Consider the following 14,758-nt stretch of genomic DNA (forward strand, 5'->3'; position numbering starts at 1 on the left):
GGATCAGAGATTATATTTTTTCTTTTTAAATCCTGCCTCACTGTCACTAATAAACTTCTCCATAGTTTCGCAATTCTGTTGAATGAGAAAAATCCAGCCTTCTCAAAAACATGCAGTGGAAAAAAAGAAATTAAAGGGAACACACCTAACTATTTCCCACCTTTTGCTGAGTTATTTTTCAATCCACAATACAGCCACAACTGAGATCAAAGTAAGCTCACAAGGAGAGTTTCCTTTATATAAAAAAAAGAGAGAGTTGTTGTCAGGACTCAGTGTGAACTGTTTGACTTGTGCTCTCTTTCATTTACCAGAAACCAGTTTGGTAAACTTTTGAGTAGAGGAAGAGACCTTCTCCTTTCCAACTTTTGAAAAGCGTAACAATTTGAGGCAGTTATAGTACTTCATGTGTTAATTCAATACATACTCACTTAGGTTTTGTATCTAGAAACACAGTTGTTATATGTGGCAAAGCCGAAGCAACAGCTCAGGTAAGCTTCAATAAAAATGGACTAATTTTAAAGCAATGATACTGTTTCATTTCCATTTGCAAGACTGAAATGAGTATGTACTCTGTATACCCTACAAGACAACACATACCAGAAGGCTCAATTTTTGCCTTGCCTCTTGAACATTTTTCCCTTCTTGATGTAATGCCAGCCATAACTAACTAAACACTATACAATTCACTGAATTACCTGCATCATGGGATACTTTGTTTCAGCGGGACTTCCAAATCCATTAACGCCAATGAAGCTGGTGCTGAAGTAGGAATCCGTGAGACTGGCATCAGCTAACCCACCGCCATCTATGCCAGGAACTAAAATAAAAAAAGAAAAATGTTTGTTTCAGAAAAAAAAAATAATAAAAAAAAAATATATATATAGCTTGCTTCTTTCTTTTTTGGGGGGCAGGGAGGTAAAATAGGAAAAGACTGGTAATAGTGTATTTCAAACCTATTTCTCACCAAAACAACTAAAAACATGTTTGTGCACAGAATGAAAAATCAAACTTTATGAAAAAGGTTGCTAAATGACAGCATATGCAGCATGAAGTTACAGCACAAATGCAGAAGGAGGCAAAAAAGTGAAAAGCTTTGACAAAGACAATGGGGAATCTGAACTTTGGAAACAAGAATTACAAGGAAAGTAGTATGAGAAAGAAAATAAATCAACTAAAAAAAAGCAGCAAGCTTATTTTAAGAAAACCTACATTCTTGCATATCCATCTTGGAAATGTAGGTCTTGAGTTTTTAATCGTATGTACTAGTTCTTTCAAAAGGTAACACATAGAAAATATGCATTTAAAATATCCCAAGTCCTTTCACACAAATCACAAACATTTTAAAAGATTCCTTAAGAGCATAATACAATTTTTATTATCTCCTATTTCATAAAGCGGCAACAATTTTATGAAATGTGGCCAAAAAAGATCTTTTAGGCTGAAAGCAAGTGTGAAGGATGTAAAAAGAAATTAATCCTCTATCTAGAAACACCGGCCTTGACATATAAGTACAGGACTTTAATGGCAAATACATGAAAATTCAATACCATGAAACACAGAGAACAAGAAGTAGTCATAAGTAGCACAAAACACTCTAACAGGTATCACTTTGATAACCAAAAAAAGAAAAAAACCATCACCATAGAGTTTACAATGGTACACAAGCTGCAGTTCAAATTAAGCTTCCACAAAAGCACACACAGCAAATTATAGAGACACTAATCAGTATGGCCAGGCCACTGCAAGCCAACAGGCATGAGTAATTGGTAGCTCCAAGGTAGGAAGGCACAGGTCCAACTCGGAAGAACATCCTGTACCAAAGTATCTGACTTGAACTGGGAGGACACGCAGCCAGATGGTGACATACGGAAACAACTTCCTGATCCTAATCCTCAAAGGAAATAAATGTAACTTTGTGGCAGAGCTAAAGGAATACAGATTGTAACCCCTCAGATTTAATCAGAATGGGAATTTTCCCTCCAAAAGAGACTACATCACCTGGTGAGCCATTTCCATGCTGCAGGCAAAGGAAATGGCAAAAGTAGAGCCAGATGAAATAACTGGAAGGGCTGGCAGCACCTAAACTACAGATCGATGGAACCACTGCCCAGCTGCACTCCCCAAGACTGGAACTGTGTGAACTAACCGACCAGGGATAACACCAGCAGCACATCAAATGGAGAGAGATCGAACAAACTGAATGCTTCAGTGGCAATACAGATCAGCTTTGCAAGCCAAAGAGATTCTTAAAGTATTGCTGTCAAATCTAGAACACTATTTCCATGCTCTGCAGGTTTGAGGGAGACACCTGAGGAACATTAAAGTTAATTACTAATGAATTGCAACATGATTCCTTTTTTTAAGTTTTAGAAGTTATCCAAGAGAATAGGAAAATAGATGTCACTCCACTACCCATGCCCTATATCCTCCTTCACAATGTCAAAGGAGCAGCCACACAAACTTCAGAAGTCTTCCTGCTTACAGCACTAAAAAAGACAAAACTTTTTGGATTTGTCTTTTAAACACATGTCCCTCTTTTGCTTTTATTTGGGAAATTTACAGTCAAAAGCCTGTGAAAAGTATTTTATGGAAGTATTTTATGGTTGGACTATTGGATCAGGGAAAATATTAATGTCTTCAGTCATGCCAATTACTGTCTCATCCTACCTGCTCTGATCAGTCCCTAACTCACACCATGGAGGATGGCATTTTAACACAATTGTTTTCTGGAGTTGTGAACAATACTAGCACTTGTTCATACAAGAAAATCAAAAGATAGCAAATCCATGTTTAGTTATGAGTAGTTCCAGTCTAGTTTGCCCATATATTATTCAGGGTTCACACTGTGGCTTTTATATATTTTAAAAATGCATATCCAATATAGCTTTCTCTGCTTGCATTTCAGCCATTATCAAAAACTGCTGTGGTTTTTATGCTACATCTTGACTGTAAAAGACCAAGAAAAACTGTTTAATTTCCAGGAACAACTGTCATTTCAAGGTACACCATATAATTTCAGGACTACATCTGCTATTTCATCTTATATTTCTGTCAGAAACTCCAGACTATATCCAATCTTTAACAAACTAGCAAGCAACTCCTTCAGATTACAGCATCAGCTTCACAAATCCTTTAGCCTTTGTTTAAGAAGAAAGAGTTGATTCTCTCCACCTCTCCCACTGCTCCTCACTACGCTAGAGTCAACATGATAACCCACATACCTTCATTTCTCTGATGTACAGATACAGTTAATGCACAAAATCCTTAGAACTGGAAAGAGGCAAGTGAAAGCCTTCAAGTTTGGCCACATTTAGCAGCAAGGCATGCAAAGAGTCCTCTGTGTTTGAAGAAACCCCAGAGCTGACCTCCAATAACTCAAGACGACTGATACAGCTACAGTTACCCAAAGCAAGCACTGGAGCCAGTGCCAGCAGCCTTGCTGGGGCACAAATACAGCACTAGCTTCTCTGCTCCCAGTCTCGCTGCTGCATCCTCAGCATCAGGCAGCTCAAGCCGGAAGCAGGAGCAGGCTTTGGACAGCAACCTCAGAGCTGAGCAAGGCTGAGGATGCTGCTGGGAATGACCAAAAGTTGATGTTTGACACTGCTCAAATGCTGCTGCCTCTCCACTGCTAGTATCTGCAACAGCAGTCAATCCAAACCACTTAAAGCTGCTCAAAGCTACAATTTAGGCTTTTTATTGGCACACTGATACCTAACTGAATACTCCAGACAGGAAAAGCTACTCCTAAACATCTCCTTTAATCTAGCTGTATGAAGATTATCTCTCTACTCAAGTGCAATGGTTTGGCCATGCTAATCAGCCTCCTTGTGGGGTTACCACAAATTGCTGTATTCCACATTGATCCACCATCATACCACTGAATTCTACCCGTGTTCCACCTGCTGCACTAACCACAGTAATTTCAGCGTGGCTTTCAACTATGAGGCTTTCTATTGTCTTCTTCTGAACAGTCTACAAACACACCTCTAGCTAAGGGACCAAGACCATAAGAAAACATACTGTGGAGGAACAATCAAAACCATCAGAAGGTAAGCTGACTAGAGCAGCAGGCAGTTTTCTTGGCAGTAGCTTGTATTTAGAACAGAATGCTCTAGAAGTGATAAGTACAACTACTGCCTTCAAGAGAAAACTCAACACTAGCTTCCTTCAACTATCTTCCTTATAGTCACAAGCAAGAAAATTAAGACTAGCAGAGAAAAGATGCCGCTTACACAGGTATTAAAAAAAAAAAAAAGTAATTCCTGCACATCCTACAGACCCAAAAAAGTGTTCACTGTGTACTCCATTTCTGTTCAAAGAAGGGACATTCAGCTGTTACGGTGATGAAAGCTCAGCAAATACCAAACAGCCAAGGCAGGTTTACTGTATTTGGCATCAGGCCTTCTCCACGAGGAGTAGGCGGCTTTTATCCTTCTTCTGCCAAACATTTGGCACATCATAAATTCTCACTTGCTTCTGGAAGACCACAGTGGTTCAGAGCATGAAAAAGCTAAGTGATTTATCACAGGAGAAGGTCTTCAGAAGCGGGCAAACTTTACCACACAAGCAGTGTGGTATTAAAAAGAAAACAGAAGTCCAAACTGGAAAGAGAGAGAAGATCTTACTGCTTATAAAGTTTTTATGCTCACATGTTTCTTAATTTGCATCAGACCCTGCATTCAATGTGCCTCTCCAAAGCTTTCCTACATAACAACTGCAAGTACACACTTTGAAACACTCTGCATGTAGCACTATCAGAATGAAAAATAAAAAACTTCTTCCAAGGTTTAGGTATTTTATCTTTTAAAGCATTGCTTATAACTTTAGGTAAGTTTAGACAATAATTTTGGGAAAGTCTTGAGTTGGCTATTTTTGTCAAAGGAATGTGCCTTTCCATTTCATAATCGTACTATCCATGCATTGAAGTTTACATTTCCAACAGACTATTCCTTGCAGAGAAGCAACAACTTCTTTATAAAGGGAAAGGCTGACTAGACAGGTCTGAGAAGAAAATGTGGATGTGCAAGGGAACAACTAAGAATCCAGTGGGGAAAAAGTGCTAACATGTTATGTAAGCACATATGTGAAAATAAGAAGAAATTTCTAAATCACACCAATATTAAAGCCAGAAGTTACACTCTGGCAATTCTGGAAAGAAATTAAACAAAACATCTTGAGAAATTCAGAAGACACTTCATACTCAAATTATCTGTTAATTTTTTGCTTGGTGAGTAACACTACAGCTCAATGTGACAACTGCAATTAAAAATAAATATCTCCTTACATAATTCTTCTCCCACTGCATTTTAGCAGAAAGTAGGCTTCCCATCAGATGCAGGCAAAGAGGCGGGGGGAAAAAGCCACAGATAGTTATTTTTGCCTTGCTTAATACAAAGACATTTTTCAGGAATAAAGGTCTCATCCCAGCTTAAGTACTCAACTACTACTGTGATGAACTCAAACATGCTCCAACAGAATGGGTGGGTTTCAGCTGCTTTTAGTTTAACGCTCATCTTGCCCAACACTAGCAGTATCTGAATACTAACACTAAGACATTCAAACATTTTACTAACCAGTAAATGAATACTGTAATAGCCTATAATGCTTCTTTTATGAACACTTTTATCAGCACTGGTCATCTCAAAAACTGTTATATATAAACTGTTATTATATAAAAAAGGATCCTTTACAGTAATGTGATATATTGGTCCAAAATTAATGGGCTAAAGTAAGATCACAACAGATTTTTTTGAACACATTTTTCAAAACAAGAGCTTAAAGATTTTGGGTGAGGTAATAAAGCAGATTGAAATAACTTGTTTCACTGTTATCAATGCTTAAAAAAACCATACAACAATTATTTTTATGCTGGGAAAAAGTTTACATATATAGGTAATCTTGACTTAAACTCCTAGCACTGCTACAGTGCAGGCACTTTTCACCTCAACACAGTTTGGTAGACTGAATCATAAACTCACTGCACACATGTGCATACAAAGGACAAGGTGTTATCTCCGATGGATATAAAGCAGTAAAAACTACAGTAACATATCTCCAGTGGAATTTTACACAGAGATAGTTAACCTGATATTAAGATGAGCGCAATAAAATTTTTATACAAAGCCTGTCCATGGCAAGTCATTTACGACTTGTGCCCTTTTAGTCTCCCAGAAACATGGAGGTGTCAGGGGAGCTTATGTTTGTCCTACTTTGTTTTGTACTGACATGTTTGTATCAGGAAGTAATCATGTGCTTGAAATGCCAGCCTCACTTGTGCACCTCTGTAACGGTCCACAAGCACTACACATACTAGTAAGTGCATGTCAGTGCTGCTTCCTCTGCAGTGTCACCACCCTTGTGACTTGCTAGGGAAAGTGGATTCTCCAGTGTTTTTATGCCTCTCTTATTTAAAGCAATGTTTTTGAAATGCAGACTAAGAATCAGTGAACAGAGACAATAGACAAAGAAAGTGAACTACCCCCCCAGGCATGAAGAGAGAAAGTAAAAGCGCCTGCCTGGATTGGGATGCGGTGACAGAGTGCAGTTGGAGGGCAGACAGCACGAACAAACCAAGCTGGCTGAAAGGCAGAGAGGAAGCCAAACAGTTTCAGAAATGCTGCTTTATTTACAAACACTCCCACTAGGCGATGAGATATTCATGGGCTAGGAAAGCAAAACAGCAATCTTTCTTTACCATAATATTAAATGACTGGGCTGTCTTTTTTTTAAAATTTATCTCACATATCATAAAAGCATCTGATAAAGACTGAAAAAAAGGACAGGTGTCATCCTTTTGCTCTATAAAAAACTTGGTACAGAGTCTAGAGCAGCAGGAGTCCACCTCATGGACCAAGTCCAAAAGCATAGTGATAATACAAATTAAAATTTATACTTTGAAAAAGAGTAATCAGAACTACTCTTATCAGAAACAGCAATTCAAAGTAATGCAATTACTCAATATCATAGCTTTCAGAGGTAAACCTCTCCAAAAGCTATCACAATTCCTAATACATTGCATCAAATTATTTAATAACTGCATCGCATTTTTCAAAGCACATGTTTAAGCTTTTGTTTTCAACAGCCTCCTAGTACCTAAAACAACTTTTTTTTTATACAACTAGTTGTACGAAATGTATGCAGCTAACCTGATCAAAATGTTAGGGCGTTCTTCACAGCAGCGGAGGAGAACACACAAAAGAAAGGTCTTCCTGCCAAGTGCTGAAGTCAAGAGAGTCTACCCACAGACTATAGGGCAGCAGATATGTATAGGGTAGATATGTTGCGTATCGCATAACCAACCTGACAACAACTTGTACAATGCATGTCTCTACTCTCACTTTTGTATATCTGTACTTTGTTTCTAAATCTCTATTCTCAATTTCTTTAAAAAAAAAAAAAACAAAAACCAAAAAACACACAATTTCAGGAGTAAAAGGCTGTTAGGAAGTAAATTAAAAAATACAAATAAGTTCTAAGCACAAACTATGTTTGAAGACCAACAAAACAATCCCATAATTGGAACTTTTTTAACTCCTGGAAGACTCATGGAATGAACACACACACTGCATAATCTACTCCAACTCATCTCCAATACACAGTGAATACACCAAACCATTTTTCTGGTGGTGTAATGCATTACACACCTTGACTAGAAAGCAACAGACCAGGAAAAAAATCAGCCACATCAGCTTACTATCTAAATCACTCCATTGACCCCCTTTTTCTTCAGTTGCCTCACAACCAAGATTATTTTTTCTGCTTTTGAGATTCTACAGAAGTGCTTCTGCCTGTGTTTATCACCCCAACCTCACTTACCATTTGTCCACTTTTCCCATAGAAGTCTAAATTTGCTTCTAGGTGGTTCCTTACATATGGAACTCCTTCTGAGCTGGTCCCCAAGGTCATTATTTTCTGGCCATTCAAATGCTTCCTGAAGGCCCACTCCTACATTGATACCTACAAAAAACAGTTATCTAATATCTGCTAGATAGAAACTAAATGGGGATGATCTGTATCTCAAAAAAAAAATATCAGAACTTCAAGTTATTAAGCTATAGCATACAGAGTTTGCTCACATGATTTAACTATCCCCCACACACACTTGCTTTAATTTTTTGCCTTTGAAGCACCAAAGCAATTACAGACAATAATAGTACTTTCTTTATGTTCTTTGATACCCAGCACAGAATGGACACTACCAGAAATAAATAATTACCAGTAGTCCTCAAGTATCTGTAATTCCTGCAGAATATCTGGACTTTGAATGATTTTCCATACAATAATGAAAACCCATAAAGTATATAAAAAGAAACAATCCGTTTCCTAGCCAATTAAATGTGGGTTGTTGTTGTTTTTTTTTTTAAGTTTCATATGATTAATCTGCCCCTCAAAATCCCATGTGACTTTGCAGATTGAGCATTTTTTCCTTCTCTCCTTTCTTTTTCCTTCACTCCCCCAAATAATTCTCCTCTTCATTTCATTTCCACACGAAACACATAAAAGGAGAAAAAAAATCCACGTCTAATTTCCTTATTTCTGGAGCTGACATACAAGACAAAAAGTGATTAAGTGAAATCTGTAATTTTCATTTTCTCCCAAGCATCTCTAACTGCTTACTGTTTTCACTCCTCAATTCTCTGTTGTCTCTAACCTTCTCCAAATGTCTCAGAAGTCTCTTCAATTCTCAGAACTGTCTCCTCATTTCTTAACAATATTCAGAGCAAAACAAGATGACAGTTGTATCAACTCCTGGAAAACTCATCAGGAAAATTAGAAGGGGAAATTTCTCTCTGAAAAGAAAACTGCACAACAAACTACAACAACCCATACAGCATCACTTTCAAAAAGTACAAAAAAGTTTGGAAAAATAATTCACAACCATACACCACACACTATAATACCTATTTTCTGTATTCAAGCAAAGAAGAAAACAACCCAGGGAAAAGTGACCACTATATGACACACCACAACTATATTCACATTTAAAAGTTTAAGATAACTGCCTGTTTCTAAATACTTCAAGCTGTAAATACCAAAATGCTACCAAAGAGAAGAAAAATCCAGATTTAGAATAATCCTGACCATTGTTTCATTGCATTAAGAAGTATAATCCACCAGATTACCTTTAGTATTTGTTTTGCTGAATAGCTTATCTTCCCATTTTTTTCTATATCCACAGCTTCATTTTGTTTAAAAAAAGGAATGGACTTGTAAAGACCTAAACACCTTTTAAAAAACAAAGTATATATACAAATGTATAGGCATTTAGACTCCAAGCCTAGCGTATTTATGGATTTCACAAAACCTAAGCTGTAATGCTTACTAAGCTAACCACCAAGCAATTACATACAGAGTTGTTAGAGCAGTAGCCACTACCCAACACTGCTGCGGACTCTACCCAGCACTGCTGTCACCAGCCCTGTAACACGTAGGTGACAGGGTGCATAAATATCTGTGATGCTTTTATTAGGCTAACCCAATGCAACCCAACCCTTGGTGCCCCTTTCTACCTTTCCACAGGCTGGTAATAAAGCCTATTCCCAGACAGGGTTGCTCAGCAGGTGGGGAGAAACACAGAGTGAGGCCACTTGGGGAAGCATCACAGGCACCTCGCAGAAACATGGCCCTATATTTTGATTACAGTTTTCCTAGGAGGACTTTGAGAAAGGCTTTCTGGTGGAGAGCCAGATGGAAATATCTCACAAGGACAGGTGAGCTAACCTCTGGCACAGGGATGGCAGGCAGCAGCAGCACAGACGCCACAGCCAGCTCCTCTGCCGGCAGCTCAGCAGCACCCAACCACCCACCCATCCACCCACCGCTGCTGCTGCTGCCGCTGGGCCCAGGCAGCACAGGGAACTCCCAGCTCAGGGCCGCTGTGTTTTGGTTGTATTTATAGGCATCAAAGACAAGATGAAAGAGTGAGCACTATGCAAAAGGCGAGGTGGAAGTTAGCAAATGTTTAGAGCCATACCTTAGCTCATATCTATTAATATACAACATCTACATGCAAAAGAATAATTACATTGTTAAACTACTCCAAAGTTAACAAATACAATTGCAGGTGCCCATGCAACTTTAACTTGTCCAGCTTATGTATAGACATGATACATTTTAATACCACAATGGCATTTTTCTCTAGTTATTCCCTCATGCTGTGTCAACAAGGGACAGTGCCATAGGAAGGAGGTGGCAGCATGCAGCATGGCAGGTTTGCATCTTAGAGAAGTTGGGAAGTGCCAGACAGAACAGAGAGCAGATATAAGAAGAGAAATTTTCCATGCTATTATGTCACCTACTCATCCTTCCCTGGGCTGTTCCTTAAAACCCTACTCGTCAATCCTACATCTTCCCCTAAACGCTAAGTAACAGTAATTGCCTCACCTCTGCTGCTTCTACAGCCTTCTCAGATGAGGTGCTGCTGCCACAGCTGCTCACTGAGTTGATGCATGGGATATACATCTACTAGAAAAGCACCACGTGTGGATTTTGGCAACTAACAAATCCAGAGAAAACACTTTTTTTTTTGGTGTCACAGAGGTCCTGTGAAAAGGGTTGGGTCTTTTTGGCTGGTGGTTGTTTGTTTGGTTTTTTGTTTGTTTGTTTGTTTTGTTTTTTTCAAATCAAACTTTGGACAGATATTACCAGCTACGTCTCCTATATTGTAGACAGCCAGGTCTATGCTAACTTCTGAGTGTAGGCAAAGCTCACTGGCATGGTCAGTCTCACTTCCCAAGAACGTTAAAAAGCCACACAGTCAGTCCAAAGCCACATTTAGCCCACTACCTCATCTCTAACACAGGATGGCAGCGGATATTTGAACAAAAGCATAAGCATGAGGCAAGGATAAAGCAGGATTTCTCAGCAGGCTCTTAGACACATGTAGAGGAAGATGAGTCTGATTCAAAGATGATTTTTTGCAATTAGTAATATCAAACAGGGTTTTCCTCCAAGAACATCTGATCACTTTTGGAATCTCTGTCAGATGTCAGTATCCAAAATATCTATGGCACAGAACAGCTGGACTACACATCATGCAAGATCTCCTTCAGCATCTCCTGGTTAGCTCCGAGGATGTCACCTGCTCATTGCACTTCATACCCTCATAGTGAAATACTTGCGCACTGGAGTATTTCTTGTATTTCCACTGTTCACCTCCTTATCACCCAATGTTCCCATCACCTATGTTGTGAAAATAAGTTGGTATTCGGGGAGCCTTTGTGATTACCACAGAAAAACCTATAAGTAAATTAATAATCCTGTACTCAAAGCAGGATTAGAGTAACACACATGTTAGAATGAGGCACTGACCCACTTTTAACAATAAATAGGACTACACAGTTAATTAGTCAATGAGAATTATCTGCTCTGTGCACTGAATGAGGCTGGGGTCCAGTAAGGAAGGAGGAAGAGCAGGTGACAGCCACATAAGTGCAGGTTACTAAGTATTTTGGAATTGGGAAAGACAGTCAGTGAGACTTTACAGGCAGGTGACTTCTGGCAATTCCAAATTTCACTTTCTTATACTCAGAACTCTATTATTTAATACAACTCTGTGTATTACTTTCTATATCCAGAGAAAGTGAACTTTAATTTCATTTGGAAATCATACTGTTAATACTATAGGTCATCAGAAAGGTATGGATTTTAGATATTAGTTTGTCAGTACTCATACGTATCAACTCCAGATTTTGAACAACTATTTTCCTTATTTGTTTCACAAATGCATACCAAAGCAAAGAAGCTTAGAAGTGAGACTGGTCCCACTACCCACCTCTTCAATTTCTCTCTCCTTCCTTTTCTTACTCTTTTTTTCTAGTTAGTCTCCTTCCTGTGAGATCTTCTTCTACCAAGCTTTTGCCTCCTATCCCTTCAAGTAAGGTAGCTTTCCCAGCAGATAATCACTGATAACACCAGAGCGGGTGCAGTCACAGAGAGCTCTACATAATTTTAAACCTCTGATACATTCAATAGAAGCAAGTTTTTCAAATAATTTAAGTGCACAGCAGTATCAATCTCTGAGCACACATAAATTCTGAATTGTTTTTCTTAGATTTATGGCTCAGGCAAATTTTGGAACTTTTTCTTACAACAATAGCCTTCCTATAGGTGCTTTTACCCCCAAGCCAAACTATGTATCCTCTCCACAGGCCTGAATATCCCCTAGTTTAACAGTTTGACATCCTTTTGCATAGTGAAAAAGTCTATTTCAGGCCTAACTCTGTCCAAAAGAAAAACTGAACAAAGATCAACTTATCACTACTGAATTTCTCCAAGATATATCTACCTGTTAAAAAAAAAAAAAAAAAAAACCAGACAAACAAAAATAAAAAAACCATGCACAAGACAAACTTCAGTTTGTATAACTGAAGCTTGACAAAATGATCAAAGTCTGAAAATAGTGTATTTTAATAGAAAACATTAAGCAATTTTATATTATAGGCTCCTCCTGAAAGGGTAGACATGACAGTCCTATGTTACTGTAAGACACTGACAAGCTACCAACTACCGAGATAATACTGCTAAGTGGCACAAGCTCACCAGACCTGGCAAAATATCAGCTGCAGGTTCCTGAAACATGTATGAAGCACTAAAAACATACATACAGGATGTTCAGTGCAGTTGTATCTTAATTTTACAAAAAATATGGTTGAGGCCATTCAGTAGTTATTTAATGTAAACAAATGCCAGGTTTATGACAGAAATCAATAATGCAACCAAATTTAATATGCTAATTAAAAGCAGCATAACATTTCTGAAGGAGCATCTTTTCCTAGCTGCAAAGTGCCGCTTTACCTACAAAATTAATAGTGACTAAAATCAGTTTACTGCAAACACCATCTAACTATTAGACTGCACGTTAGGAAGACGCATAACAAACCAGTAACAGCAATGCCACTCTGCATGGCATACAGGCAATCTGAACAATCACCATCTGAGAAGGGGCTGCATATGAAGGTTGATGAAGCCTTGGGAAAAAAGTAAGAGGCAATTTCTGCTCACAGTAGCAGATAATGTAAATATACAGTTATTTATAAAACTGTTTTGTATTTTTTTAATACAACATTTCAGTTGGAACGTTTAAAACTGAGCTGCTACTCAGAACGAGTTGTTTGGAGGAGCCCATCTAGGGGTACCACTTGGGAAAGTGCTGCCTCCCTGCAACCACCCCCTCTCCCATCCCGACTTTGGGCAGAGAGGTCCACAGCGAACCCGCACCGTGCCTAGCACGGAGATGACCAAGGGGCAGCTGCCCAGGCGCCCCCCAAAACCAGCCGGGGGTGGAGCCCCTTCCAACACACCTGCCAGCTCCGTCCCCATCAGTAACGGCCGTGTCCCCCAAGCGTGCCCCGGGGCGGCCGGCGCAGCTCCGGCCCGACCTGCCCGAGACGCCCGCGGCGCCCAGCAGAGGCCGAACGCGGGGACAAGGCGGCGGGGAGGGTGGCCGGGGACCCCTGCCGCCACCATGGCTGTTGTTATTTGTTTCCGGTAGCACCACAGCGTGCCGGGGAGCAAGAACAACGCGCCGCCCGTCCCCCGCCGCCCCACACCGCACCACCCCCAGGCCGCCCCGCCGCACTCACTCGTCAGCCGCGGGCCATCCAGCCCCCCGCCGCCTCCGCCGCCGCCTCCCGCCCCCAGCTCGGCTTTCTTAGGCCCCACCACCGCCGCCGAGCCCGGGCTGGCCCCGTGCGGTGGGTAGCCAGGCCCGGCGGCAGCGGCCGGGGGGATGCCGAGCGGAAGCCCGCCGAGGGGGGCGGCGGGCCCCGGGCCGGCGGGGGCGGTACCGGGCTCCTCATGCAGGAACTGGCACTCCTCGCCGTAGAAGCAGGTCTTGTCCTTGGCGTAGTAACGGCAGAACTTCAGCTTCACGGCGCCGCCGCAGCCGGCCCCCGCCCCGCCGGCCACCGGCCCCGCCACGCCGACCCCCACCGCCGGCGGCGGCGGCGGCCCCACCACCGGCGACGGCGACGAGCAGGGCAGGCCGCTGCTGTTCATGGCAACCGCCCCGCCGCCGCCGCCGGGGTCGACACCATGGGGAAGGAGGGCGGGAGGGAGGGGGCGGGGAGGGGGAAGGGGCGCGGGAACCGCCGTCACCCCGGGCTCCGGCTCCGGAAGGGGGAGGAGGGGGCGACTCCGCGCCTCTTAAAGGGGCCGCGCGGCCCGCGGCGGGGGCGGCGGCGCCTCCTCAGTGGTCCCGGCGCTCAGGGTTGTTTATGCCATTTTCCTCTTCCTGAGCGGCCGCACGGGCGCGCCTGCGCCGGCGCGGGGCATGCTGGGTAGCGCCGCCGGCTGCCGGGCGAAGCCGAGCCGCCCGCCGAGCCGGGGCTGAGGAGGGGTCGCAGTCCGAAGAGGGGGGGACGGCGGGCGGGAGCGGCTCAGCCTCAGGCGGCCGAGCGCGGTGTCCGGCGGGCGGGAGGGCGCAGGGGCCGCCGCGGAGTGAGCACAGTGTCCAGCGGCTTGGTTGGGTGCGCGCGCGCGGGCGTTAACCGTCGCGCGCGGCGGCGTCTGGCCCTCGGACGAGCGCGGCCTGCGGAGCTTAACGGCCGTCCCGGCGGGGCGGTGACCCCTGCCGCCCCTCGTGCCCTGGGGCCGAGACAAAGCGGAGCCCAGGGCCGGGGCCGCTCGGCTCCCGTGTCGTCTCTCAAGCTGATTCTCCCGCCTTTCACCCTCGCGAGGTGGGGGTCGGGGTACCGGCGCTCCCAGCAATGTCTCAGCCCGTTTTACCCCCCAAAACACCTCTTTCCTGCTGAAA

At 42.4% G+C, this 14,758-nt stretch overlaps 1 protein-coding gene across 5 annotated transcripts in view; it reads right to left on the bottom strand.

Moving 5' to 3' along the window:
• The window catches only part of PAN3 (poly(A) specific ribonuclease subunit PAN3), a 79,329-nt gene extending 65,073 nt beyond the window's left edge, over positions 1–14,256 (bottom strand). For 2 of the 5 annotated variants that reach the window (XM_080341676.1, XM_080341675.1), the window contains exons 1-3: positions 13,587–14,255; positions 7,819–7,959; positions 696–817 (exon numbers count right to left, since the gene is read on the bottom strand). In XM_080341676.1, coding sequence (XP_080197802.1) covers positions 696–817; positions 7,819–7,959; positions 13,587–14,001 — 678 coding nt within the window. In that variant the 5' untranslated portion in view covers positions 14,002–14,255. Of the gene's footprint in view, positions 1–160; positions 234–695; positions 818–7,818; positions 7,960–13,586 lie in introns of those variants that run through there. The other 3 variants (XM_080341678.1, XM_080341677.1, XM_080341679.1) reach the window with 3 other exon arrangements.
• Between the last annotated feature and the right edge of the window lie 502 nt (positions 14,257–14,758).

The sequence above is a fragment of the Nesoenas mayeri genome, assembly GCF_963082525.1.
Source record: "Nesoenas mayeri genome assembly, chromosome: 1".
NCBI lineage: Eukaryota > Metazoa > Chordata > Aves > Columbiformes > Columbidae > Nesoenas > Nesoenas mayeri.